The 27,794-nt window shown below is 53.9% G+C and overlaps 1 protein-coding gene across 1 annotated transcript in view; it reads right to left on the reverse strand.

Annotated features, from left to right (window-relative positions):
• HYDIN (HYDIN axonemal central pair apparatus protein) overlaps positions 1-27,794 on the reverse strand; it is a 188,174-nt gene that overhangs the window by 13,585 nt on the left and 146,795 nt on the right. Inside the window, exons 37-67 of the mRNA XM_074583386.1 lie at positions 27,475-27,643; positions 26,191-26,358; positions 25,404-25,577; positions 24,043-24,251; positions 23,489-23,641; positions 22,478-22,661; positions 21,854-21,995; positions 20,465-20,630; positions 19,201-19,830; positions 18,504-18,716; positions 17,888-18,090; positions 17,535-17,717; positions 17,162-17,281; positions 15,682-15,841; positions 15,412-15,584; positions 14,415-14,613; positions 13,440-13,539; positions 12,806-12,905; positions 12,137-12,305; positions 11,621-11,859; positions 10,675-10,780; positions 9,839-10,043; positions 9,245-9,480; positions 8,481-8,632; positions 7,365-7,557; positions 6,663-6,771; positions 5,316-5,576; positions 4,617-4,759; positions 4,057-4,275; positions 2,218-2,378; positions 1,300-1,412 (exon numbers count right to left, since the gene is read on the reverse strand). Coding sequence (XP_074439487.1) covers positions 1,300-1,412; positions 2,218-2,378; positions 4,057-4,275; positions 4,617-4,759; positions 5,316-5,576; positions 6,663-6,771; positions 7,365-7,557; positions 8,481-8,632; positions 9,245-9,480; positions 9,839-10,043; positions 10,675-10,780; positions 11,621-11,859; positions 12,137-12,305; positions 12,806-12,905; positions 13,440-13,539; positions 14,415-14,613; positions 15,412-15,584; positions 15,682-15,841; positions 17,162-17,281; positions 17,535-17,717; positions 17,888-18,090; positions 18,504-18,716; positions 19,201-19,830; positions 20,465-20,630; positions 21,854-21,995; positions 22,478-22,661; positions 23,489-23,641; positions 24,043-24,251; positions 25,404-25,577; positions 26,191-26,358; positions 27,475-27,643 — 5,752 coding nt within the window. The remainder of the gene's footprint in view (positions 1-1,299; positions 1,413-2,217; positions 2,379-4,056; positions 4,276-4,616; positions 4,760-5,315; positions 5,577-6,662; positions 6,772-7,364; positions 7,558-8,480; positions 8,633-9,244; positions 9,481-9,838; positions 10,044-10,674; positions 10,781-11,620; positions 11,860-12,136; positions 12,306-12,805; positions 12,906-13,439; positions 13,540-14,414; positions 14,614-15,411; positions 15,585-15,681; positions 15,842-17,161; positions 17,282-17,534; positions 17,718-17,887; positions 18,091-18,503; positions 18,717-19,200; positions 19,831-20,464; positions 20,631-21,853; positions 21,996-22,477; positions 22,662-23,488; positions 23,642-24,042; positions 24,252-25,403; positions 25,578-26,190; positions 26,359-27,474; positions 27,644-27,794) is intronic.

The following is a 27,794-nucleotide window of genomic DNA, read 5'->3' on the forward strand; positions in this document are numbered from 1 at the left end:
GACGGGTGTGAGAGTGAGAACAGACAGGAGGGAGAACAGGGTGGGGGGCAGCAAGTACAGTGAAAAGGCCCAGCGGAGACCCACAGAACCGCTTGAATCAGAACATGCCACCCGACACCTGCTAAAGGTGCTGGGATGACAGACAGGAAGGCTACACTTTAGCAAATTAAATGGGCCCAGGACTGAAGCCAGATGCTTCACTCCATGCTGTTAAACTCTCTCCATCTCCAGGACTGGGGATCTAGATGCAAACTTCTCCCGCAAAACGGTTTCTGGGCAGTGTCGGTTCCCAAACCATGTGCGGGAACTAACAGTAGAGATGACTGCTACGCCATCTGGGAAGTTTTCTGGCCGTGTTTCACGTCCCGGCCCAGCCAGCCTCAGTGCCTAGCATCAAGGACAGCGTTAAGTCCTGCTCCCGTTGCCTGCAGAACTGAATTTGGCTGGTTGCGCGTGGTGGAGAGAAGGCTTTGGGGAACAGCACCACTCTGTCCTTCACACCCTTTCCTTCCTTCCTCTTTGTCAGGCTTTCGTAAGGACCAGACAGCCCAGCGTGAGCGTGCCCTGTGCTGGGGAAGAGCCGACACCAGGACCCACAGGGGAGGGAGAGAACCACATCCAGAGCGTCAGGGACCAGGCTGGGCTCTCCCATCCTGACCACGAGACAAGCTGCCCGTGCTAGGAAAGGCAAGAGGTGGCAGCCGAGACCTCCTGGACACGCAGCCCTGTTTCCCCGCAGAACCCTGCTGCTCCCAAGACGACCATGTGCTTGGACACAACCGCATTTCTGCAGGTTAAGGAGTCACGGCCGCGCCGCCAAGCTCTGATAGCTGCTGTGAGCAGGGCCTCCGCCCGCAGCAGACACTCCGGTGCCCAAATTAGGGGCTTAATTTTAGCCACTGACTTCGCATTTGCCATGGACTGGGGAGTTACACGTAGACGGCGACTGCAGGTCAGCTAACTTGCCGTTACACCATCAATTTTCCCAGTCTCAGGGACTTCCCCAAAGAGCTGCCCTGATGTCCCCCTTTCCCAGTCCTGACCCAGCAGCGTGGCTCTGCCCCGAGCCAGGCTCAGCTCCCGTGCAGAGCACGAGTGTCAGAGCAAGCACAGGAGGGTCTGGAAGGCAGGGCCAGGGCCAGGAGAAAGTCTCCAAGCTGCAGAGATGACGATGAAAGTGGATGAATGGACAGGGATGAAAAAGCAATTCATGTTTTGGGGTGAAGTGGCATGGTCTTCTCCCCAAGCCCCCGGCTACCAACTGGAACACCCCCAGCTGCCACAGAGCTAGTGCCTTACCATCCAGACTGGGCGGGAGCAGTTCCCCAGTATGGCTCACTGCCCTTTCATCCTCCATAGCCGCCATCCAGGTGTATTCCAGGGCCACATTCCCTGTATTGGACAGCAGGAAACTGAAAAGCAAGAAAAAGGAATAAAAAGTCCAATAAATCCAAAGCAAGTAGAGAAGTAACACTGTACAGTGGGCTCCTGGCACCCCTTTCTTTGTGCTGAGCAGCATCTTCTTCCCCAGGCAAGTCCACCATGGCTCGATTGCTGTCCCAAGACCGAGCATTTCAAAGTCTGGAAGTTAAAGAGGAAAGGGCAGCCATGGTGCCCAGGAGATTTAATCCAAGGACCTTATATTCAGGCCTTTATGTCTTGGTTTGACATTATTTTGACTGCAAACTCGCCCTTGAGCAGATGAGGACAGGCAACAACGCTAGGAGAGCAAAACCATGGTTGTTCTCAGCAGAAGGACACAGTAGAATCCAGCCTCTCCTGGCACGTCTTGGCAGGATGGCAGCCACCATCTCCTGCTTGGCTTTGCGCACAGATATACGGGCTCCAGCACCCTGCCAGGACTTGGAAAGGGTGAAACAATAAATGGTTTGGTTAAAGGGATGAACAGCAGGTGGGACTGTAGGTAAAACCCTAGAAGGGACTTGGGTCCACATGTGGGAGATCTCCAGGCCCTGGGATGTGCCAGGTTATGCGTGGAAGCTGAAACCTCAGACTCAGCAGCGCTGCCCTCCAAAGCTGATCATCCTGTTAGAAATTAGAAGAGGTTTATTAAGCGGCCGAGCAATGAGCATTTGAGTGTAACCTCTGCTGGCACAGCACCATGAGTAGAAGGAAAAGAGCACGGCGGTGGCTCCGGAGAAGCAGACGCTGGGTCAGGTCCCACTCGCAGGTCCCTGCCTGGCCTCCAGCACTCACCTGAATATCCTCGTCTGGAAGAGCAGGGTCTCCTTGAACTGAATGGCGTCCACATCCAGCTTGAACTCGGCATAGTCAACCACAGCGCTGAGGCGAAGCTCCACCTCGCGGCTGCTCTTCTCCAGGACGGCGTGAGCTGGTTCGGGGTCTGTCTCGATCACCTCCAAACAGGAGAGGGAAGAACCACTGAGCAGAAAGCCAGACTGAGCAGGGAGCCTTTGGGCCTCCAAAATCAGCCATGTTATAGGGGCTGGGAAGGACCATTCCCATTTATTTCCCGGGAAAGATGACAAAATTTGACCTTTCTGCTATAGTATTTGTTTCTACCTACTGATCGCCACCATGACTGTGAATACACCCATGAGGACTATGACTAGGTATCAGTCCCTGTGTTTCAACCCTGTAGAGTATCCAACCTTTTTCCTAGCCCCCTATAAATCCAGCAGGCCTCTAAATTAGGATTAAGTTCCCCTGCTGGAGCTCTGCGGATGGAGAACCCCAAGAACGAACAAACAAACCAACCAACCTAGAAAGGACCTTTTCCTTCTTGTCTTAGGAGAAAGTGCTTTCCAGATGTTACATGTGGGGCCATAGCCACACTGGTGGGGGCTGGGGATGGGCATTTTGGGATGGGAATGAACTCACTAGGGAAGTCTCTGACTGCTGATGCTCTGATGGGGAAGAAGTTTTGTTTACAGGTCTTACAGTGGTTCAGAAACCAGGGAAGAACCATCACCCAAGATAAGTGTTTGGCGATAACGATAGTAAAAGTAAGAGTTTCTGGAGATGATGCTTCTCCAGCCTCCTGCATGACTGCCGTACGGTGCCTGGGCTACCCCATAATGAGATATCCCACACGATATAGAAACCACAACCAAAATCTCTGGTATCAGTGTAGACAGAGCTCACCCACAACATGCTGGTGGGCTCGCTGGTGTACAGAAAAGAGTGCTAGTGTTGCTCTCCACTTCAAAACAAGAGACCGATTTAACCCCTGGATTTAACCCCTTGTTGCTGAAAAGACACTGTGTCAGATGAAGATATTTTAATGCCATGAAATGTGTTATCATAAATTGTGACCCCCCCTTTCAACACAGGCTGCAACACTTCAGCTTTTGGCAGAGACTGATGATTCGCATGTGGCTCAATGGTTCTTGTCAAACTAAATACCTCTTTGTCAAAAAGGCTTCCCCATCTTCTGTGAGCATTATCAGGTCACCATGCATCCATCTCTCACTGACAGTTAACCTCATGGATGGATTAAATGTCAGGAGGAAGCAAGAATCATAGAATGTGTTGGGTTGGAAGGGACCTTTAAAGGCCACCTAGTCCAACCCCCCTGCAGTGAGCAGGGACATCTTCAACTAGATCAGGTTGCTCAGAGGCTCATCAAGCCTGGCCTTGAATGTCTCCAGGGATGGGGCCTCCACCACCTCTCCGGGCAGCCCGTTCCAGTGTCTCACCACCCTCAGTGTAAAGAACTTCTTCCTAACGGCTAATCTAAACCTGCCCTGCTCTAGTTTAAACCATTGCCCCTCGTCCTATCGCTACATGCCCTTGCAAACAGCCCCTCCCCAGTTTTCCTGTAGGCCCCCTTCAGGGACTGGAAGGGGTTCTAAGGTCTCCCCGGAGCCTTCTCTTCTCCAGGCTGAACCCCCCCAACTCTCTCAGCCTGTCTTCCTAGGAGAGGTGCTCCAGGCCCTTGGATCATTTTCATGGCCCTCTCCTCTGGAACCGCTCCAACAGCTGCTTTACCAGCAGAGATGGTGGTCTGCTGCTGTTGGCTGTTGCCATTCTTGTTGTAGAAGCTCAGTTAGCTTTTGCTATTGCTGCTCTTACCTCCTTCTTCACAGGCCACGTGGCCCCTGGGTCCCTCGTGGCATCCACCCACTTGACAGTGCGCAGGCGGTCGTCCCAGTCGGTAACCTGCTCTGGCGGCAGCTGGAAGGTGATCCGAGCCACCTTACACTTCACAGGGTGCATTTTGAAGGCGACCGCGACATCCGATTTCAAGGTCACTGTGACGTCCTTAGCACAGCCAGCATGGAGGTGTCCCACCTAGGGAGAACCGGGGAGCCGAGACCAAACTGGAATCAGTGGCAAGGGCAGGACTGACAGCAAAGGGACTGATGTGGCGAGCAGCTGTGCCAGGAATCTGCATCTTACTGCGCATTTGTCTGAGGTTTCATAGAGAAAAGTACAAACAAAAGATGCTGCCTGCTATAACATGGAGCCTTTTCTGCGGGGTTGACAGCTCCATCCCAGCAAAGCCAGGGATTGCATCTCCTACGTGGCACTGGAACGGACTCCCACCAGTATGGGGTGACTCCCTGCCAGCTCCCGGGAACCCACCAGACAGGGCTGGGGCAGCGGGGAATGGCAGAGCTGCCCGAGCTCACCTTGGGGGAGAAGTGAAAGGGGGTGTCTGCCAGCCACTCAAACCGCATCGCCTCCTCTCTGCTGCGGTTGGTGATGGTGAAGGTCACGGGGTAGGGTGTCCCGATGCGACAGTCCCCAAACTGGATGTGATCCACCCTGGCAGCTGTTAAGAACGAGAGCAAGAGATCTCAGCGTGCGGTGAGGTCTGTCCTCCCCCCTCACACGCACGGACACATGTGTGTCCAACTCTTCCTTGCTCCAAGCCTTCCTCCCTCTGGGAGATGCAGCTCCGCATCCTACCGCCTTCAGGGAAACACTGAGATGTCCCTAAACACGTGGCCGGGTCTGTGCAGAGGGACACGGCAGAACAGCATGCACATGGCAGGCACCCTCACACACCACCGGGTCCGGTGGGTGACAGCACAGGCCTGGTTATATATAGAGGACACAAATTGTCGTACATGGTCTTCACCTCCATAACATACCATGGGCTGGCAGACCTTTTAGAGCTACTCAGCTGAACGCTAGTGTATCTGACCCTCCCCTGCTCGCCTGCATGCTTCCCCCCTTGACAGACGATCTTCCCTTTTGTTCTCAAGCACGGCTGCTCTGCAGGCTACAAAAGGCACCTGGATCTGCTGGACCACACCTACACCAGGTGAGCAGAAATGGGTATTTTCCCATTCCTTGCTCCATCTTGGCAGCCTCTCCTCTCTTACCCTCAATTATGTCTTCCTCCAGGTTACCCTCAATGATCTCCTCCTCGCTGTCTGCCACCAGTCCATGGATGTTATCTAGCATGAAGTCATCCTCGTAGCCTTCGCCCACCAGCTGAATGTTGGTCTCTTCATAGGGGTTGTCCACCACCGACAGGCGGATCTTCCCTTCCACGCGTTGGGCCAAGGTGGGTTTGAAAAGCACGTCAAACTCTGCTAATTCCCCGTGATGCAGGACCAGGGATGCGGCATGAGGCTTCCTCTCTGCATGGCAATGGAGATCAGAGACAAGCGATACTGCCGTACAGCGGATATATTTCCAGGGGGTATAAGAGGAATGAGAAGTTGAAACCCAGCTGTCCCCAAGCATAGGTTCTCCCACCACTGACTAGTTCCAGACCCTCCTCCTTTATTCCCAAGACTATGGCACCCCCGCGCATATATCACTGTTTAAGTATCTTAACCTCAGGTTAACACCCATCTCTCACTCAAACTGCGTCCAGCCAGCTCCTGCCCGATATAAAGCCGAGTGAAAGAGTGGTTTTGGCTTTTGTTGGCTGGCTGCAGGCTCAAGGGCTGCCTCCATTCAGGCTGGCAACTCCCCACATGCAGCAGAGACATCAGACGGTCCATTCAAGTGGCGACGGTTCCCCACAACTCAACCCACCATGTGCAGAAGAACAGACAAACTTCCTACAACTTGCTAGGAGGAAACCCTGCAGAGTCCACGTGAAAACTAAGGGTACAGAGAGCCCCCGGAAAGAAACTATGTCTAACGTCTGGCTGCTGCTTGGCCAGGGCAAGAACAGGGCACATATTTTCATAGAATCATGGAATGGTTTGGGTTGGAAGGGACCTTAAAGATCATCTTGCTCCAAGCCCCCTGCCCTGGGCAGGGACACCTCCCACCAGACCACGTTGCTCCAAGCCCCGTCCAGCCTGGCCTTGAACCCCTCCAGGGATGGGGCAGCCACAGCTTCTCTGGGCAACCTGGGCCAGGGGCTCACCACCCTCACAGCAAAGAATCTCTCCCTAATATCTAGTCTAAATTTCCGCTCTTTCAGTTTAAAATTGTTCCCCTCGTCCCATGGCTCCCCTCCCTGCTCCAGAGCCCCTCCCTAGCTTTCCTGGAGCCCCTTTAGGGACTGGCAGGGGCTGGAAGGTCTCCCCGGAGCCTTCTCTTCTCCAGGCTGAACCCCCGCAGCTCTCTCAGCCTGTCCTCCCAGCAGAGGGGCTCCAGCCCTCCCAGCATCTCCGGGGCCTCCTCTGGCCCCGCTCCAACAGCTCCGTGTCCTTCTTGTGGTTGTTTTCCCCGAGTGGATAACTACACTTCATGGTTAATGAATTTACCTTCTCCAGGATAGTCCTCCTCCATGCCTGCAGCTTGGTAGATGCAGTGCGTGGTGGGCCTGGCTTTCAAGAAGAAAGCTCCCCCTTCATCCAACAGATCTATCGTCAACTGGGAAAAGGAAACACAGAGCACGACCGCACTGGTGTGGGTACAGGATGGAATGCGGATTGACACCGTACTGCAGCTGGTCCAGCACAGGGACCCTAGCACGCTCCCCCGCTTCAAACACAGCTCGGAGCACAAAGTTTAAGTGAAATCAGATAGGGGAAAAAAGAAAAAAAAAAGCGTTCTGAGGCATTGGGATATAATTAAAATATAACGAAACAGGACAGAAAGTACTAAGAGTAATGAGCAGAATGTAATTAAACTACAACTGAGTTTAATGAAAATGTAGTAAAAAGAGATCAAATACAATCTGATGTAACTAGGACATCACACAGGCCCGCGTGAGTGTGAGAAGAGAGACAGAGGGGAAAATACCCCACCAACTTTCTTGTGTTGTGTTGAACTGAGGAGGACAGACTGGTCAGAGAAAAATCACATTTCCAAGAGGACCTCCCTTCCTGGAAAGTCAAAGTCAGTCATTTGCTTAAAAAGAATTTCTGAGACCTGTTCCCAGGTCTACCGTGTTTTCTGGGATCTTTCTTCCATGACACAAGGGCTTGTTCCCAGACCAGAGCATCCCCTGGGTAGGTCCTCACCTGGACAGGTACGGTGCCACCGTTATGAAGGACCAGAGGGAGTTTTTCTGAATGACCCAGCAACAGCTTCTTGAAGAGCAGCAGAGGGTTCCCTCTCTTATTGTGGAGGACCGGGCGCAGGACCGTCACCCGAGGCAGATTCCCATCTCCACTGATATCGAAGGTCAGGCTTCGTGCTTTGTTTGCTGCAGGGCTACAGGAGAGGAAAAATCACTACGGCTGGCACTAACCCATTCCCCACTTGCCAAGGAACGAAGCGAGTGCGACCCGCTGCGTTTTCCCTGGCTCCTGTACCCCACGATCCCAATCCGGTCAGGGCCATTTGCAAGAGGAATCTGCTTTGAAGAGCCAGAGCCTTCCAGAATAACAGATAAAAATCTTTTCGCCGAATCGAATCAGCCAGTACGGCAGGCGAGTAATGAGGCAGCGGATGAGACGCGACAAATTCACTGGCCGCGGTGACATGAGACATATGCAAAAAGCACAAGTGCAGCTGAAAACAGTATCAAAGCAAGAAGGGAGAAGTAAATAAGCAGCACCATCAGTAAAGATTATTTCCAAGGACACTAAGCCAGGAATTGCTTATCGGGGCAGAAAGCTGACTTATCTTGTCCCACTTCAGCGACTAAAGGGTCAGGGAAAAGCAGGTCAGAGCCTCGGCACACAGGTCCCAGGGCACAGGAACCGGGCTCCTTTTTTACGAGGGGTCCAAAATATCTTCATATACCCCAGGTAATTACATAGGACCATCTCATTTTAACATCAACAAGGAGGAGATAATGCACGCTGACTTGCTGGCACAAGAGACTCTTCATCTAACCCTTTGTCCTTGGGAAGCCCCAGCTCAGCTGTTGCACACCTCCATTTCTGTCCGATTCAATAACTTCTAGTTGGTACCTAAAGTTACGCTGTCTTCAGAGTTACTCCCACAGCCTAAACTATGAATCTTATTTTCCTGCTCTATCTAGTACTTACTGCCTCCTATATTATCTAAAGCTAAGTACCCTACCTCGGGTGACCAAAAGAACTAGGGTTAACGAGAGGTCTATGTCCTCCCAGAGGAGAGGTGGCTGTCAGAGGGGTCACCCCCAAGATTTCCCAGGGTGAGTTACTTACCTCGCGGGTACATCAAGGGAAGCCTCAAAAGTGCATTGGTATTTCTGCATGGTTTGCGGAGCAAAGGTCACCGTAGCAAAGGCGTGGGAGCAGCTGGGCACGCACATCCGAACAGGATCCACCTCGAAAACGTCGCTAACGCGGCTGTTAAGCTTGGGGGAATCCACAGAGCGGTGTTAGGAGAAAACATCCTACAACGTGACGCAGTCTTACTCATATATGCACCACGGGGAAGAGCCCCAGACAGCGTCTTCCTTCCTGCTTCCTTGGACAGGCTCCATCCATCTCGCAGGGTGACTCCAAAGTGGTGCTGACCTTGCACAGGGAGCTGCCATAAAGCCCAGGAGTGCAAAAGCTTGCTCTGAGCACTGAGAAGCCACCCCAGCACACATGGGAGGTGGGAACTGCAGGGAAAACCCTGCAAATAACCCAGAATTGGTCTTTAAAGAGAAGGGAAAGACCAGGGGGTCTGAGGAAATGGTCTGCTTCGAGCCCTCGCACATCAGTCCAGTAGAAAGGCTCCCTCTGAGTGCGCTTCCAAGGGATGTTCAGAAGGGTTCAGGTCTCCCACCAAAGACCCAGAAGGATGAGCCAAAACCTTGCCTGAGACACACTGAATTCAACCCAACTGTCACCTCGGCACTGCTGCTCTCTGTCACTGAGCTGGACTAGTCTGGGCAAGAGGAACCAATGAACCTGCAGAACCAGGGAGGTGGTCACACAGCCTTTGAAGAGCAACAGTCACCATGGCCTCTTGCTCTTACCTTGCTGGAGGTAGGTTTGACGGAGAGAACGATGTCACAGGGAACTTTGTCCACATTGCGGATCTTGAAGCGAGCTGTGGCCCGGTGCCCAACCAGAACATTGGTGAAGATAAACTTGTTCTCATCTCTGATGAACACGCCCTTGTCTTGCACCATCTGCAGGATCTGGCAGAGGTTGATGCTGCTGCAGATCCGATGCTCCTCAAAGATGGACTCTATGTCGTCAACCACAAATGCTGCAAGCAGACCAGAGGGAGGGCTGAGGATGGAGAAACGTTCATACTGAATTTATCTGGACCCTGTTGGCCTCTCAGAGCGCCCTTTCTGCCCAGGTCCCTGCAAAACCCAACCTGGATGGGGGTGTTGGCTGTGAGGATGGAGGTCAGTCACCCTCAGTCTGAAAGGGTATTGCTTTCCTTTTATTGTTCCATGCATCCCTCCCAGCCTCTCCCCACTGGCAGACGTGAAAAGGACTGGAACCTCTGAGGATTTTAAGATGGGACTTCAGGGTGAGGGCACCTCTCTATCCGATAAATAAGTTCAGGTGCTGATCAGCAACAGGTCTGGCCATGGGGACCTGTGGATGGGGCGTACCTGGGAGGCAGGACTCGGCAAACAGGGTATAGGGAATGCCAAGGGGATTGTCCTTGGGGTCTCTGTCGCCGATATCGATGGACAGGTGCTCCTTGCATGTCCCCAATGGCTCTGCATAGCAATCCACCGTGATCATCTGCTGAGCACCAGGAGGTATGGAGCCAAAGCCAGGGTACACCGTGAACATGCCTAGAGTGAGGCGAGCCTGCAGGAAGAGTCCCAGGAGAGGCTGATGTCTAACAGCCCTACCTTGAGCATCCCCAGCAAAGAGTAGGCCACTCCTTGGCCTCCAGTCGGGCCCATGTCCCCAATCCCAGAGCAGGGAGGGATGATTCCATGGCTGGGATGACATGAAGAAGCTGGGAGAAGGTGTAGGCTTGTCCCGAGTGGCATAGAAGGAGTTTGGGTGTAAAGGTTGAAGGTGGTAGCTGGGATCCTTCAACCTCCAGGGGTAAAACAAGAGAGCAGAACTAACTGGGAGAAATGATGGGAGAGAAGAGAGGGGACTGAGAAGAAGAAAAAGCAAGGTCATCTCATATCAATGGACTGGGAGTTCAAACAAGGACGTTCCACGTATGTGGTATTCACAGACCTAACCCAGGCCAGCAGCTGCCAAAGCCAGGACCTGCTCCCTTCTCTTGACCCCCAACTTCAGGTCTGAGCCAGAGCATGGGACCGAGCATCTCCTGCCTCTGCTTCTGGCTGGGAGATGATGGACCTCCAGCTGCCACTGCTGGGCACACACAGACCACATCCCATCCCATGGTGATGAGCCCCCAGCAGCGTCCTCCCACTCCAGCCGCAGTGGGATGTGATGGGGAGCAGGAGCCACCCACCTGCACGAAGGGGTTCGTGTCCTTTTGCAGCGAGGGCTTGCTTTGCTTGACCGAGGGAGTCATTTTGCTGAAGTTTTCACTGTCTTGGGAGGGGGCAGATTTCCTTCTTTGATGGGCAGAGAAAGCAGAAACATCCATCATGCTGAGCTCCCCCTGCCTTTCTGCAAGGCCAAAGCTGATCTTCCTCCCCACGGAGGAAGGTCCTCCTGCTCCTGCACCACCCACTGCCGTAGCTTATGGATATATCAGCTACAACACCAGCTTTGTCCCACGCATGGGGATACCAAGGCATTTTTCTGCTCCTTGCTCACAAGCCAGTGATGCAGACGGACAAGAGGCCCCACCTTGAAAACCGCATTCAGTTTTGAGCCCCTCACCACAAAAAAGCCACTGAGGGGCTGGAGCGTATCCAGAGAAGGGCAACGGAGCTGGTGAGGGGTCTGGAGCACAAGTCCTGTGAGGAGCGGCTGAGGGAGCTGGGGGTGTTCAGCCTGGAGAAAAGGAGGCTGAGGGGAGACCTTCTCGCTCTCTGCAACTCCCTCAAAGGAGGGTGCAGCCAGGGGGGGTCGGTCTCTTCTCCCAAGGAACAGGCGATGGGACAAGGGGAAACGGCCTCAAGTTGCACCAGGGGAGGTTTAGGATGGAGATTAGGGAAAATGTCATCACTGAAAGGGTTGTCGAGCACTGGAACAGGCTGCCCAGGGCAGTGGTGGAACCACCATCCCTGGAGGGATTTAAAAGCCAGGCAGACATGGTGCTGAGGGACGTGGGGTAGTGGTGGTTTGGGCAGTTTTGGGTTGATGGTTGGACTTGATGATCTTAAAGGTCCCTTCCAACCTAGAGGATTCTATGATTCTAAGAACCCAGGTGTCCTGGCTGCCTGTCACACACCAGCCACGCTGTGGGGTCTCCTCAGGCCGGAAGGGTGGTGCAGGTCTTCTCTCACCTTTTCCTTGGCAATACAGGTGCATCCTGCTCCGCTTGGTAGATAAAGAATTTAAAGTCAAGGATGCCTTTGTTCTCCAGCGTGAAGGTGCAGGTTTTCCTGGTGCCGTTCATCATGGCACCGAAGCTGAGGAGCGAGGCAGGGGAAATGCAGTACTTGCTGAACACAGCTTTCGCTGACACCTTTACTGGGATGATGGCGATGGTCTCGCCTCCTTTGCAGATGTTGGGCTCAATCACCTGCAACCGGAGGTGGGGGGTTGGGTAAATACAGCAGAGGCCAGTCTCTCTCTCTCTCCCCTGACCCTACCCCAAGTCCCCATCGACTCACCCTCCCTGTTCAAACGCTTCCTCCGGAGCCAGAGTTTCAGCTCCATTTAGGAAGCATCACAAATGGTTTCTGAAAGACTTTGTTGAGGGGCTTCCCCAGCTAAAACCTGCCTTTCACAAGACACGTGTCCTGCTTACACTCCCAAGTCACGGTGTGCTACCCCCCGACCTGGGGCAGGCAGCTCACCTGGCAGCGCAGGATGGGTTTGTCCTCGATATTCATTTCCATCTTGGGGTGGAAGAAGAGCTGGACCTGCACAGGGCGCTCGGAGACACTCAGCAGGCCCTTCTGCGGCTGGAGGCTGAAGTGGGATTCCATGTCGGGTACATCGGTATCCGCGGTTTCCAGCTCGAAACTGGGGAGAAAGAGAAGGAGCGAAGACCTCTGCAGTTAAAAGTACCGGTGCCACCAGCGCAGCCAGGACTTTGCATAGGACCATACAAAAATAAAAGGGAAAAAGTCCAGCTATGCCTGGGGAATCCAACATCTCGACACAGAGCACAGACAATCAGGAGTGCTATAAGCTTACTTCCACACCAAATTTTCTCATTCCCTCCTTTAAAGAGTCTCATAAAGAGAAATGAGTTGACCCTCAAAGGAAAGCAATGAATTTCAGCAGGTGAGTGGCTTAAATTTCAGGGTCTCTCCTTCTGGTCCCTGCTGAGCTGTGAAGAACTGCTGGCATGTGGTTGGATTCTCTATTAAAATATTTGAGATTGGAGAGCCCAGATTTTGTATTTAGTCCAGCCGCGAGGTAGCCAGCAGGGGAACAGGCTCTAGCCGTGGGCAGATGGAGAACGCAGGGCTGGGCAGATGGCGGCACCGTGCATTCACGGCCCAGGCAGCTGGACCCACCTGTACGCGATCTCGTACTTCCCTTTGTTCTTCAGAGTCAGCACTTGCTTTGCATCATCCAGGACCTTAAGGGTTCCGAAATCCACGCTGCCCTCCGTAGCTGCAGAAAACCCACGGAGCGAGTTAAGAAATGGTGAATATTTGTGAGCTGCTGTAGACTACACTGAGCGACAAGATACATATTTGGAGGTCTCAGGTGGCACAAACCCCTTCTTAGCAAGTTTTCCTTTGTGGGAGTTTTCTCTAGGTGCTTTGCTGCCCTTTCCCTTAGTCGGAGAATATCTGAGTTTAGCAGCTAAGGAGCTCGTTTTCCATCTCCTTGCTTCCAAGCACAGATCCAACAACTTTACGCGCCGTGCCAAGCCTTCAGGAGCTGCCAGCTGCTTGTTGACACCACTGTGGTTCCAAAGCCCCCAAGTCAACCTGCACGTGAAGCTGCACGCTTCAGAGATGAGAGACTCAAGGCTGTCTCTGTGCCCTGACAGTGCTTCACTCCCCCCAGCTTGCAGGATACGTGCGTTACGTCTCCCATCCTGTCCCAAGTCCTATCCCATCCCAAGTGCTTTGGTGGCCCCCCTTGCCGAGGCAACGCAACGCGCCTGGGACTGCTTTGGCTTTGGGGGCATCCACTGACCTTTAGAAATGCTGATGCTCAGAGCAACATCGTAGGCCTCCGCGTGGATTTGGATATTTTCAATCTGAACAATCCCCAGGACGTTTTCTGCATCCGAAACCTGAGGTGGCGAGACGCAAACACTGCTCAGCCCATTCTCCTGAATGCTTTTGGCAGACAACGTACAAGCCCTTGTCTCTGCTGGCTGCTCCCACCGCGGCCTCCCCTGCTTGACAAACATCTGTGACTCCAAGCTTTCCTAACCTGTTCATCTCACGGGCTGACCCGGCAGGATTCTGCTGCAGTAAGAAACCCCGTCAGCCCAACTCTGTGCTCCTGCAGTGGGGAACGCTGCTGCTAAAGCACCCTGGGAGCCACAGTGATGTGGAAACGGCCACAAGAAACGTGAGGTGTCCCAGAGCAGGTGGCATTGACAACCACCCCTTTCTTTGATCACCCAACATCCTCTAAACCATGGGGAACAAAATCCCAGGGCGAGAGTTTGCTGCTCTGTGTTAAGAGCCCCGGACAGACTCCAGGATGGGTGCAGGGAGCACGCCAAGGTCTGGACAACCAAGCAACAGTATTCAACCATGCAGAAGGTGGTTGTCGTATGGGCTCAGGACACAGTGCCTGGTTATCGGGGGTGACATGGATGCTCAGGGATGCACCGCGTGTTCTGGTGAACCCAGCTTGAGGCAGCAGAAGTTGGGGTCATAGCACCCTTGTGGCCATCAGGTGCATCTCTTCCTGACTCCACAGAATACTTGCCCCACAAAGCCCAGCTACAAGAGCACCATAGTAGTCACTTAGTTTCCAAAACATTGTCCTTCAGTGAGAGTCTCTTGCTGCCCTCCAGCAATGCAGGTAGAAAGGAATCTCATGAAGGCTCCTCCCTTTGCCCCCTTTGCAGGGTTCCCTTCAAGTCTCCATCCCTAAGAGCACAGGGCTGATCACTCTGCCCCGCTCTACCAGGGATGGCACCGTCCCCCTCACCTCTAGTCGGATCATCTTCTTAATGTTGAGAGCCCTCGTGGCCTTGAAATCCAGATGGACGCAGAACTCCGTGCGGGGACCAACGACGCCCTCATCTTGCGACACGGAGAAGTCCTCGCCGAGGTTCTCCAGCCCACTGAGCCGCCAGGCCATGGGCAGCGGCGTGCGGTTTTGCAGGACCAGGGTCTTTCTGTCCCTCCTGCAGAGACAGGAAGACACTCAGCACCGGCTACTTGATGGCCATGGTAGCCTCGCAGCTGAATGCAACTCGGAGCAGCCCTATCCATGCGTCTGAAACCATACTGAAATGTTTTCTCTGTGTTGCAAGTCTCAGAGGTGAGGTCCTGGGGTGCTAAAGGTGTATTCAAGCGAAGGGAGATAAGGAGGAAAGTCTGCTGAACCAGCAGACAAGATGCAAATGTTGTGTAGCCTGGAGAAAAGGAGACTGAGGGGAGACCTTCTCGCTCTCTGCAACTCCCTGAAAGGAGGGTGCAGCCGGGGGGGGTCGGTCTCTTCTCCCAAGGAACAGGCGATGGGACAAGGGAAAACGGCCTCAAGTTGCACCAGGGGAGGTTCAGAATGGAGATTAGGGAAAATTTCTTCATCTAAAGGGTTGTCAAGCCTTGGAACAGGCTGCCCAGGGATGTGGTGGAGTCGCCATCCCTGGAGGTATTTAAAAGCTGGGCAGACGTGGTGCTGAGGGACATGGGTCAGTGGTGGATCTTAAAAGGTCCCTTCCAACCTAGACGATTCTATGATTCTACGAAATACAAAGGGATGCCCATTGCACAGCATCGCTCGGGCCAACAGGGCTTGTGGCTGTCATGGGATATCCAAACCAGCAAGCAACGGTGTGCAAGAGACTGGGAACTGGCTGGGAGAAAGTGGGATGTTAGCCCAGCCACCAAACTGAGCGGCCCCACCGCCAACGAGAGAAGCCGAAGGTGAGCTCGCCGACAGCTCTCGCCCCCGGCAGAGCCACCGCCGGATGACTGACCTGTGCAGGAGCAGCTTGTCGAAATGCACCTGCTTGGGGCTGACCCCCAGCTCCACCTGCACCCCCTGGCAGCAGAGGCGGAAAACCACCGGCTCCGGGTTCTCCTTAACGCAGCAGACGAGATTGTCTTCCACGAGGCCAGCTGAAGTGGGGTACGCCCAAACGCTCAGCTCCTAGCCCCAGCCCCACAGAAAGAAATGGAGAAGAGCGTTCAGTGAGCAGATGGAACGGCTCCTGGGCGCTTCCGCCGGGTACCTGCCCGTCTCCTACCTGCTTCTCGTTAGGTTTCAGCCTCATGCTGGGAGGGTCTAAAAAGAACGTGTCCGCTTTGAGATCGCGCTCGAAGAAGAAATGCACCTCCGCTTCCAAGGGGGTGACGTTGAGGATGGTTATCTTCTCACTGTTGCTGGGATAGTGCTGTGCCTTGTACCTGTCCACAAAAAGGGGAGAAGGCTGCAGAGGAGACCCTGGGACCGTTGTCTTTATCACACGTGGAGGAGAGCACTAGAAGACCACGGTCTAACAAGCAGGCTGAGAAAAAGGACCACGTCCAGGGGCACGTTGCACAGTATGCGTGCTCATCTTTGAGTTTCTTTGATGTCTGCCCCGATTCGCGGTGCCTCCATCTCCGAAGCGTGACGATGTACAGGCCATTTAAATAAAGAGTGTTTTACAAAATATAAATTCAAAGGTGGCTGGAAAAATAAAAGTACACCAGGCCCATGGGTTCTTCCCCCTTCTTTGACCGGTTTTCTTCCCTGCAGGGTACAAAGAACTGCTTTTGAAAAGAGGTTTTAAAAATAGTTTAGCTTATGTCTTTCAAATAAGTCGTGAGATTGCCTTGTATTTCAGGGGTGAGCTCCAAGTCTCAGGGAAGGAAACAGAAAGGATTAATTCCCAAGAGGAATGTTAAATTTAACAAGCGTCCCTTCTTTCAGGTATGGAGCAGGATTTGGAGTTAAAGGGTTAAAAAAGCCAAGAGAAACCCAAGACCATTCATCAGCCTGCCTAAAGATCCTCTTCTGGGTTTTAAACTGTCTTGATTTAATTTCCTTGGGTTGTCAAAATACCACTGGCTCTCCAGAGCTCCCATGAAGACAAGAACTTCATTTTTAATATTTAAAAAAAAAAAAAAAAGCAATGTTAAAAATAGAAATATGCCAGCAGCTACATTGACAACTTTTATCCAGCAGGGAGGCTCAGGACAACGTAATTCCCATTTCTATCCCTCTGCAGGTTCCCCCTCCCCCAACACACACATTGGCAGGTCAAATCATAAAGTCTCACCAATATAACAGATTCATGAATGGTTTCCAAAGCCATCAGCAGAATAATTGCTCATTCAGTCTACCCCTAGAGCTCAAAGCACTTTTAAAAAAAGCGCCATAAAGTTCACAGGTGGTGAAGCTGAGATGTGGAGGGGGGACGCAAGTTGCCCAAAGTCACCTTCAGGCTGGAAGCAGCATGTGGCTCTGGCCACCAAGACACCCACCGGGTAGGAAGATCATCTCCATCTCTCCCCAGCTCCTCCAAGACTCCTGGTGCCTGTTATCTGCTCAAGTTCACAGATCTGTGGTCCTTCGACCCCAAGTAACTCGCAGGTCTCCGCCTGGCCCTGCCCTGAACTGTGCCACTGGGACATCATGTCTCCAACACCCATGAAAGTACAAGGCCCTGGAGATCCCATCCCAACATCTCACTCCAGGCAGGCAGCACATCAGGATGCTCACTCGGGGCAGGGAGCACATACCAGTCTCTTGACTTCCCACACAGCAGTGGTCCAAAGTGGAATACACCCGTGTTCATGACATACTGCTTGAAGATGATGTCATCATCCACCTTGCTCTTCCTCCAGTGAGGAAACACCAGCCTGGGGTGAGAAAACAGGGAATGAGGAGCTGTGAGATGCTCTGAGTAGAAAACCCGGTCAGAAAGCCATAACCCTTATTGGTGGCTGAGGTACCAGTACTGGTTCCCAGCTCCGAGCGTGGGAAAAGATGCTGGGCTGCTCAGGCAGCAGGCTCTGCCCAAGCCAGAAGGTCACGGGGCAGGGCTACAGGGGACAGCCCTGGCTCCCAGTTCAGGGGTGAGCAGCGTGGGAGGCTCCCACGGGCCAGCCTTACCGTGGGTCCTGGCTGATGGTGGGATACAGGCAGGTGCCCTTGCACTGCAGCTGGTACAGACGGTTTGTCCCCAGGATCTCAAAATGCAGCGTCTGATCAAACTGGCCCAGCACCGTGGAGCTGAAGTGGACCTTCAGTTCCACCTCGCCGCGGGCAGGCACTATCCACCGGCAGCTGCTCAGCCTGGCAATTAAAGAGGAGGCTTCAGATATTGCTAACGAGAAAACGAGACACGGAGAAGGGTCGTGGATTCGCCATCTCATGGAGGCACCGGCTGGGGAGCTGGGGATGATGGACCTCGTTTGGTGAGATGGCCACGAAGCAGAAGGATCACCTCCTCCCTCTGAGCTCACCTGACGGATCTCCCCGGGGATGGGGCTGTGTCTGCGCCGCTTTGGTCCACCTCGGGGGCACGCATGGGCGCTTCCATGCCCGGCCCCTGGAGACCTCTCCTGCCCCGGCCCGAGCTCCGCTTCTCCCTCACAGCTTCCTGGCTGCCCGCTGCTTTCTCCTTCCTCAACTGGCCCCTGCTTGGGGTGAGCTGCTCCTCCGACGCCTTCGCACCGAGGGGAGAGAGCAGGGAGGGGTGAGACCTACCCCCAGACATCCCCATCCCGGAAAAAAAGCTGTGGATTTCTTAAACAGGAGAGAAAACAAAAACCCACCGTATCTGCCCATGGACTTGGTCTTCCTTATCGGACTTTGTTTTGCCTATGACACCTCCTTGCCCAGGACCCTGCCTCACCCAGGACCCTCTCCCTCAAGGGAAGTTGAGGGTTTTAGGTGATGTTTTTCTCTCGTCTTACAGAACCGCCCCATGTCTCAAGCAGAGCTGTCTCTTTTGGACAGACAGAAGGGGTGCCTGCAGACGCGGGGCCCCATCACGTCTTCACCACCCTTCCACAGTCATCCTTTTCCATCCCACTTGCCCCACCATGTCCCCATCCAGCCCGGCCCCTGCCCTGGCACCTTCACTGTGGACACAACGGGGGCATCCACGAGACTGTCGGTATCCTTCTTTTCTTCTTCCGCAGTGGCACCTTCTGGCACGACAAAGACGAAGTGCTTGAGGGCTTCTCCTGCTGCAGGGGCCATCCGCTTCTCCGGGTAGCGGATCACAGAGTAAAAAGCACTAGGGGGAATGGGAGGCCCTGAGGGACCCAGACCCAACTCATCCAGGATCTAAAGGAGAAGGGAAAACCTTGTTTATACTCCCGTCACCTTCCCTCCTCACACTTTTCCCCTAATGGCACTGAGCTTTTGGCAAAGTTTTTTTTTATTTATATGGCGGACAGTGCTTTTTTATGCCCAGTGGGGTGGGCAGGCTCCAGAGCAGTGTCAGGACCTACAAGTGGGACCTAGGGAACAATCTCTCCTCTGAGTGACTCAGCTGAAGGAAACAACGACCATGATCTGCCCTGGGACCATTTTTAATGATTTCCAGATTGGGACGCTCTCTGAACAGGCAGGATGCTTGCACAGAGAACATTCCCTCTTTTCATCCAGCTGAGGGATGGTGACAACCTCCCCAGCCACGTGGCTGCTGTGGAACATCACCATTGGCCTGCACAGACCAGTGGCTCTGTGCTGTTGCCACCTGGTGGGACACAACCCACCAGGGCCCAGACCACGGCAGGCTCAGCATCGGAGCCTCACAGGGCTTTACCTGCTCTGCTGCTGGCAGTTTGCCGCTCTTCAGGATCTTCCTAGTCACATCTTCTGAGCTCGGCACCTGGATGTCCAAGCAGGGCACCCCGGCATTCTGGCCTCTGACTGACCCTTCTGCACCTTCCCCTTCCAGCTGAGATAACTTGGACTCCTCAAGAGCTTTCAGTTTTTCCAGCCGCTCCTTCTCCAGCCTCTCATGACGCTTCTTCTCTCGGTCCTTCCGGCTCTTGCGGCTGGATAAATGCTGGCGCTGGTCTTCTGCTTGCTGCCGCACCTCCTCTTCGTTCAGAGGGGACAGCAGGATATCCTGAGCCCTGTCCCAGGTTGACAATATATGCACAATGTCCTTCTGCGATGCCTCGTAGATCTTAAACCTCAGGGCCAAGTTCTTCTCACTGTCACTCAGGACCTCAGTTTTGGTTTCCTCCTGTTCTGGGTCTGCAGGTGGCACAACCATCGCTGGGCAGGCGTCCGTCAGGGGAACCTTGCTCCGCTTCTTCTTATCCGCCTTGTCACTTGCAATAGACTCGGGGTGCTCCTTTAGAGATCCCTTCTTGTCCACCCCTTCGGTGACATCTGACCGGTTGCTGGTGGAGGTGTTGGTGTTGCTGGTGGATGTGTTCGTATTCTGGGCAGGAGGAGCAAGAAAAAGCAGTGAGCATTTCAAAGTGCCGACTCAAATGCTGTAAGACAGTGAGGATCTTTGCAATAGCAGCCTGAGCCTTGTCTGAGACCTGTGCTAGGTCCTCTACAAATCCCAGTTCAGAAGGTGGCGGGTACCCAGTTTAGCTCAACTGAAACCAAACCCCCTGGTGCCAGACTGATGAGGAGTCCTGCAAACCAGTGGAGAAACAGAACAGCTTTCCCAACCCAAAGAGGAAATTTAAGACACCGCTGTACTCCTGCGCAGTCCTCTGTGCTCGTTTTCTGGTATGCTGAACATCCCTGGGGCTGGCTGACTCTTTGGGGACTCTGGTTGCTAATGAATACCTAAGGCCTGAGGGTATCTCCTGCCAGACATGCTTGAAAAGACACCACATCCCAGATGGATCATGGCTCAGAGGTGCAAGCCATGTGCAGAGCAGGGAGAAATGCTGGACTAAAACTATCTGGGGCTTCCCAGTGAATGTATGGAGTTATGTGAAGCCATGACTCAAAGGGCAGCATGATTCTAGAAGATCAGCTTTCCAACAAGCCCACGGGACAGCTTAGCTGGAAAGTCCCCAGGGCTTTCACTCATCTCTGTAAATAAAACCACCCACCTTTCTGACTCCAGGGCGGTTTTTCTTCCCCAAAGCATTGTCTTTGTCTTTTCCAAGCTCTCTCTTGCCCCGCTTAGACTTCTTCTTCAGCTCTTCTTCCTCCTTCAAGCGTTCTAGCTCCCGCTGGTGCTTTTCCTCAAGCTCTCGAGCCAGCTGCTCCATCTCCCTTCAGCAACCCAAACAGAAAACGTCCCTGAGTCACCACCAGATATATGGGCTTGCTGCAGTCCCAGCTGGTCCCTCGCTTCAGGCATTGACCCTGAGGGTCAGGCAGAACCACTGGACATCCCTCAACCGGGGGAAGTTGGGAACATCCAAACTAAGGAAAGGTGGGAGGGACCTCCAGGGCCAGCCAAATCTAAGCCTTGCTCTCATAAGGTCTCACTTGTGCAACTTCTCTGGTGAGGTCCACCTGGACACCTCCGGCACACTGCTGAAGACTGAGCCACCATCTCTCCGCACTGATGCCTGAAGCCCTCTCTTGATTTCCCAGTGTAAACCAGCTTGCAAATCACCAGCACCTACTTTATTCCTGCACCAATACTTGGCTTTTCTGTCCCTCCCTATGCCCGCCTTCTCCCTGGGCACAGCCTGCTCCTTAGAGAGAATAATCATATCAATCGGAAAGCAAAGGCTGCGGTAACTCCCCTGCTGCAAAACAGGCTCTGAACGACCACGTTTCCTGCTGGAACCCAGCTGTGACCATGGGGAACTTGTGCTGTCTGTTGTGGAAATCATAGTTTGAAGCAGCCCTAGAGATCTCCTCCCAGGGAAACAGACTTCAGCCTGGGCTGGAAGAAATGCTGAAACACGTGCTGGCTTTAAGCAGGTCCCCCTCCCAGTTTCACACTTCTATGCATCCTCCTGAACTGGGCTGCTTTGCTGGATGAGAGCTTCCCCCAGGCTCTCCTGCTGCTGCAGCTGAAGTCAAGTCTAGGAGACACCAGGTTTGATGGCTGGGGTCACTCAGTAAGGAAAACTCTCAGAAACCAGCACTGCACGGACTTCACCTGTGGCAGGACCAGTAACTAAACCAAGCCAGCACACCAGCCCACACCACAACCCCTCTGGTTTGGTGAAGGAGGGCTTGCAGAAGATGACAATCAACATAATTAACTGAGAGACGCTTATAAGTGCGGTGGCAAGGCAAGCACAGAGCCCAGCTCCCTGCAGCCAGTGTCGGAACCAGAGGGCTTGCCGCTAAAACAGAGAGAAGGTGTTCTCATCCCACCAGAGCAAGCTCCTTCCTCCACTGGGAACCTTGTACCCTTGTAATAGACACTTTTGGCCTTTGGTCTGAAACCCCTCTGAGCTCAACCAAGGTCTCTGGAGCAGGGAAACCCTTTGGGGACACAATCCTGGGGAGTTACCCAGGGAAGGCTTACAGACCTCTTCTTCCTCTCCCGCTGGACTTGTCGTATATTGTTATTAAACTGAGTTTTCTGCTCCTCAGTGAGGGCATCATACTCGTCCTCATCCATCTCCCACAGACGTGCTTTCTCCCTCCTGGCAGCTTCTTCCTGCTCCCGTTCTTCAGCACAGACCAGAGGAGAAACCATTAGCGATTGCAAGCGGGGCTTGCTGTTCTGGGTGAGCTGTAAGGACACACAGCTCTGTCCCAACCCAGCCTATCATCCTGCTGGGAGATACCGGGGAGCCCATATCCCTGCTCCAAAATGCAGACAATCCCCCAAACTCTCGGTGGTCGGCAAGTTCCCATGCCTTGCCCGCCTCACGTGCACCAGCCTTGTGGACTGGCTGGTGGTCAGGTATTGAGCCACAACAGCTTGCACTTTTATGCAAGTTTTAATGTGAGAGACTAAGGCAGTCTTACAGCCTCAGCTCTGCTGTATTTTAAGCTACCATGAGCTGAACACTGGCTACATTGAGGCAGAAGATGGAAGGATTAATAAAAACACTTCTTACAAGCTCTGCTGGTATCCCAGATACACACGGATAAGGTTGAGGGCTGGAGAGAGAAGATTTGAGAGGTACGGAGATGAAGAGTCTCACCTTCCTGCTCTTTCACGGCTGCCTCCCTGGCTTTCAAAGAAGCATAATCCTGGAAGAGGTTCACAAAATAGATATAAGGCCGGTTTCTGACAGCTTTGAGCAGGCAGAGGAGAGCAGATGCCATGTTGCGTGCAAAGAGGGTCTCCAGGCCATCAAACACCACTCCCTGGTAGCAGTCACTTAACTGCGAATAAAGTAGAAAAGAAAGAGAAAGTCAGCTATCGCACGCTGTGGGCTCTCAGCTAGTCAGTAAACCCAAATGTCAAAGGACACCAGCCACTGTTGTTCCAAGTGCATCAACTCCAACAAGCTCTAATCTTTCCGCACACTCACAGAATCACAGAATGGTTTGGGGTGGAAGGGACTTAAAGCCCACCCAGTGCCACCCCCTGCCCTGGGCAGGGACACCTCCCACCACACCACGTTGCTCCAAGCCCCGTCCAGCCTGGCCTTGAACCCCTCCAGGGATGGGGCAGCCACAGCTTCTCTGGGCAACCTGGGCCAGGGGCTCACCACCCTCACAGCAAACAATTCCTGCCTCAGATCTCACCTAAATCTCCCCTCTTCCAGTTTGAAGCCATCACCCCTCGTCCTATCACTCCACTCCCTTGTAAAAAGTCCCTCCCCAGCTTTCCTGTAGGTCCCCTTCAGATACTGGAAAGCTGCTACAAGGTCTCCCCGGAGCCTTCTCTTCTCCAGGCTGAACCCCCCCAGCTCTCTCAGCCTGTCCTCACAGCAGAGGGGCTCCAGCCCTCCCAGCATCTCCGGGGCCTCCTCTGGCCCCGCTCCAACAGCTCCGTGTCCTTTTTGTGCTGAGGACTCCAGAGCTGGACACAGCACTCCAGATGGGGTCTCACCAGAGCAGAGTAGAGGGGTAGAATCACCTCCCTTGCCCTGCTGGCCACACCCTGCACGCAGCCCAGGGCTCCTCCAACAGCAGATACAGATCTCCTCTCCGAGTCGTACCTCTCTCTGCAGCAGCAACGTATCGTTTGCCCTCACCCCAGGTACCTGCAGCCTTTCCGAGAGGATGGCCACCAGCAGGTCCTCGGGCAGCACGCAGCTCATGAAGCCCATCTCTCCCGCTGTGCTGCCCCCGATGCTCAGCCATCGCTGTGCAGGAACCCAGGGAAGGGGAGAGATGAGATGACAACTGGATGAGCCCTGCAACGTTGAACACCACACAAGAAATAAAACACTTTGGAAACCTGGGGACTTCCACTAGCGGGAGACTAGAACAAAACTGCAGGCCAGCAGCTCCAGGGGACAACCATGGAGGTCACATCCCTTGGCCAAAAGAAACCCAAGCTTGCAAGCCCCCAGTGCAATATCCCACAGCTTTGCCCACCGCCCACTGCACTTTGCCAACAAACCATTAAGACCCAGTAGATTTTTTTCTGCCAGAGCTCAGGGTTTTGTTCCCACCTTGAGCCTTGCCCTGCCAGCTCTCTGCACTATATACCCGTCATCAAGCTCAGGGCGACATGGAACCTCTAAGCAGTCCCTTCACTTCTCAAAAGCAACAGAAAGGTCCCAGGTATTAACCAGCGCAGATCGTGCTTCACCTGGGAGCCTGTCGGTTCCGGTAGATGCAGCTTCTGGGATTGGGATGCATGGCCATCTGTCTTCCTCTTCCCCGCGGCAGTGCTCGTCCAGCCTCGGGAACTGACGGACTGCAGGCTGACTTTGTCCCCAGAGCTGGACCGGCTCAAGTCCGGGCTGTGTTTGGCCTCGGCGTTGAGCTGCAGGCTGAGGGAGACGTCTGCGTTTTGACCTGCCAAGGAGACAGAGGGCTCAGCGGGGCTGGGGGCATCCCTGTCCTTCGGGGAGCCAGCAGGCACCTTCCACCCCAATGGGCACAGCCCTGCGCCCTGGTAGGGACACAGCACATGTCCCCCAGCCTGCCTTCCAGAAGCAGCTCCTTCTCTTGTCAGCATGATAAACCCCACCATCTGATGCCGGGTTTTAAAGCCAGAAACACTTTAATGCACAGCCCTGTATCCCAAGCGACAAACGGGCCAGCCTGCAGGCAGCTGACATCGTTTACACAGTAGCTTCCCTGTGGATCAAACCAGGGATTTGGCCTCCAGGACCATGGTTTCCATACCTTGCACCCATCCTGTGTTCTCAGATGGAGACTGTAACACGCAGCCTTGCCCTGGCTCCGCTGGAGCTAAATCCACCATACGGAACAACCCCACCTGGGACCCAGGAGCCTCTTCCCTCCACCGGCTCCCAACCCAACCAGGTTCAAAGCCGAGCCATGCAGAACTTCCCCTCTGCCAGAGCCAGGATCTGGCATCACCCTGCAGAGCTTGGGCTGATAAAGTTTCCTAAAAGTCTCTGGTCTCACATGGAAAACAGCACAGGACGCACGAGCTGTGTGACCTGACAGCACGTATAGGAAAAATCTCTGGAGAAAAGAGCTCATCTGCAGCGTCTCTCATCTGAAACTCCCCCAGCAGGTTATTCTTCCCTTCCTCTCATGTTTGTGAAGCCACACGCAAAGCCAGTCGGTCTAGTGCTTAATGAGCTACTTCAGAGGGCTTTCTCCGTGTTAAAGTGGGCAGCGGTTCTACCTGATGGCCATGAGGAGCAAGCTGGATTCTGCTTTGAGGAAATATAAAAAACCTCGAGAAAGATACAGGTGTGCTTCAGCGCTCCTAGGAAAAGGAAGACATGCCGAGAAGCCCAACGGCAGTAAAAGTGCCCCTGTCTGAGCTCTTAAAATAGAGATTTTATTTTATTATTTTTTTTTTTTTTAAAAATAACCAGAGACGCTTTATGAAATGGCTTTGCATTTCTACACGCCACACCTGTGTTCCCTAAGAGACCCGAGGGCTGTCAAACAACTTCTCCGGAGCAAGAAGTAGACGGTTGTGGTGGGTTTCTGAAGCTCTGCTCTAAGCCCAGCGTTTCTCCTTACCGGCATCCTCCGTCTCCCTGCGGCTCTGCTCGATGGCAGCCCTGACACACAGCTCCCGGGCGCGCAGCCCTGCCGAGCTGCTCCTGTCCGAGATGGCCTCTGTCACTACGGCGTCGATGGACAAGCAGGCAGCGCCGTAGTATTTGGACAGGGTGACTGCTGCCGACGTCTTGCCTGGAGGGAGAGGAAGGCTGCTTGGTGACATTTGCATGGGAGGCATTTTCAGGGACAGGCTCTGGAAAGCCCCCAAACGGGATTTCAAAGTTTCAAGGACCGTCGGAAAGCCAAGTGCTGCTTTAGGGGAAGCCACGAGGGAGGCAGCTTGAGCATGGTTAGAAGCATTGTCCTCTACAGCCAGGTGGATCATCTCCACCTCATCTTCAGCTGAGGACTTTGTCCCTTGTGGTGACCTCAGTCCTGGGCCCAGGATGCCGTTTCCAGCCCTGTCCCACCACCATTCAGACCGCTTGCCAGCCTGTGCTGGTCGGCGTTGCCTCAGGTAACGTCTGGGCATGGTTTGGGGGTCACTATGGGCTAGGGACTGCTCCCACGAGGCAACGGGGACATGGCCACCCTGTTTGGGGGAATGAGAGCCCAGCTGTATGGACACGAGATGAGCCACGCCACCTGCACCACGCTAGGTGAAGCCCTGGGACCGTTTCACGTACCAGCAGAGCTGTGGCTTACTTCGCTTCACTTCAACTGCTCCACCGAGCACCATCGTCCACCAGGACGTCCCTGTCCCACTTCTCCCCCTCCTCGCAGCCAAGGGCTGTGGCTCACGTACCTGTCATGGGGGCCCCATGGACGATGACGACGATCCCTTTGCGGTTTTGGGCTGCGCACCCTTCCGCAGAGATATCAATGCCAAGGTGGCGGGCGATGGCCCTACGGACAGGGCTGTCCTCCAGTTCTCCCGTGGCCTCCTTGCTGCTGGTGGTGCTTCGCCGATGCTCTGCTGGGCAGAACCAGGTAAAAAAAAAAAAAAAAAAGAAAAAAAAAATCAGCCTCCCGCCTACCTGTGATCCTGATCATCCTCCCCAGCCCCTCAGATCCTGGGAGAGGAGACTCTGCTGAAACCAACGTCACACCCGAGGTTTCACCATGCCCACCAAAACAGCATTTGCAAAGAGCCAAGCTCTGCCTGTAGGAAGTCACCGAAAGCCACCTCAGCTCGCAGTCCCACAGAGAACAGAGAGTGCGCTGTCCTGCCTAGGAAAGGGACTGGCACCATCCTGATCCCAGCAGCTCCCGGGGGCAAAGGTGCTCATCTGGCAAAGCCGGGGAAAGCCTCCCTTGCTTCTCCCTCATCCCTGCCCGAGATTCTTCTCAGGATCCTAAAGACTTCATATGGAAGAGCAGATTCAGGGCCACCAGGAGCAAAGACGGCACCAGGCTGCAGTGAAGCAATGGCCATTTGTTCCACCTCAACATGAGGAGGAACTTCTTTCCTGTGAGGGTGGCAGAGCTCTGGCACAGGCTGCCCAGAGAGGTGGTGGAGTCTCCGTCTCTGGAGACATTCCAAACCCGCCTGGACACGTTCCTGTGCCACCTGCTGTGGGTGACCCTGCTCTGGCAGGGGGTTGGACGGGATGATCTCCAGAGGTCCCTTCCAGCCCCCACCATTCTGTGATTTGCCAGTTTGCACGGCCACGCACAAAAGATGGAAAATTTCCCCAGAAGCAGCCTGTCCAGGCTGCCTCCGCCCTTGAGTGGATTTTGGTTTTGTTGCTGGGAAGGAGCAAATATAAAATAGCTGGTGACATTAGACCTGGTCCTACTGGCTGAAGAACTCATCCAATCCCACTCTTTGTGGTTGAGGGACACAAGGAGACATCCTGATTATTTCCCCAGTCCGTGGCGGGCAGATATGAGCTTGCTTTGGCTGTGCTCAGGGCTAGTAGAGGATGCGTGTTACAAGCCACAGACTTTCACCCAGGAATTCCTCCACTAAGCTGGGGAATGGGCGGCTACTAAAAACATGGGATTCCCATGGAGAACGAGGTCATGGGTATGTGGGCTGGACTCCCTGCTGTGTCTGCACTCAGGGCAGCCAACGCCAAACCCTCACCGTTGTCCTGGCCTGCTGGTTCCCCAGTCTGGGACTTTGCCTGCTCATCCTGCAGCCTCTTCTGGTCCTGATAGTACTCCAGCACCTCTGGGGGCAGCTTCTCGCCCGGAGCACGCGGCGGCAGCAACAAGGTGTTGCGGCGATCGTAGTCCTTCAGCATCCGCAGGATCTGTGCGCATAGGGAAGAGAAACCATATACGGGATGTGTTTCTTGACCTTCGTCGCATCAACAGACTCCCCAGCCCATCTATCTTCTCCTTCATTCTTTCCTCCCGCCAACCTGGACTATTCCCAGCCCCTCCCCAGCCTGCCAGCAGAGC

Source organism: Larus michahellis, chromosome 4 (assembly GCF_964199755.1).
Source record: "Larus michahellis chromosome 4, bLarMic1.1, whole genome shotgun sequence".
NCBI classification, from domain to species: Eukaryota; Metazoa; Chordata; class Aves; order Charadriiformes; family Laridae; genus Larus; species Larus michahellis.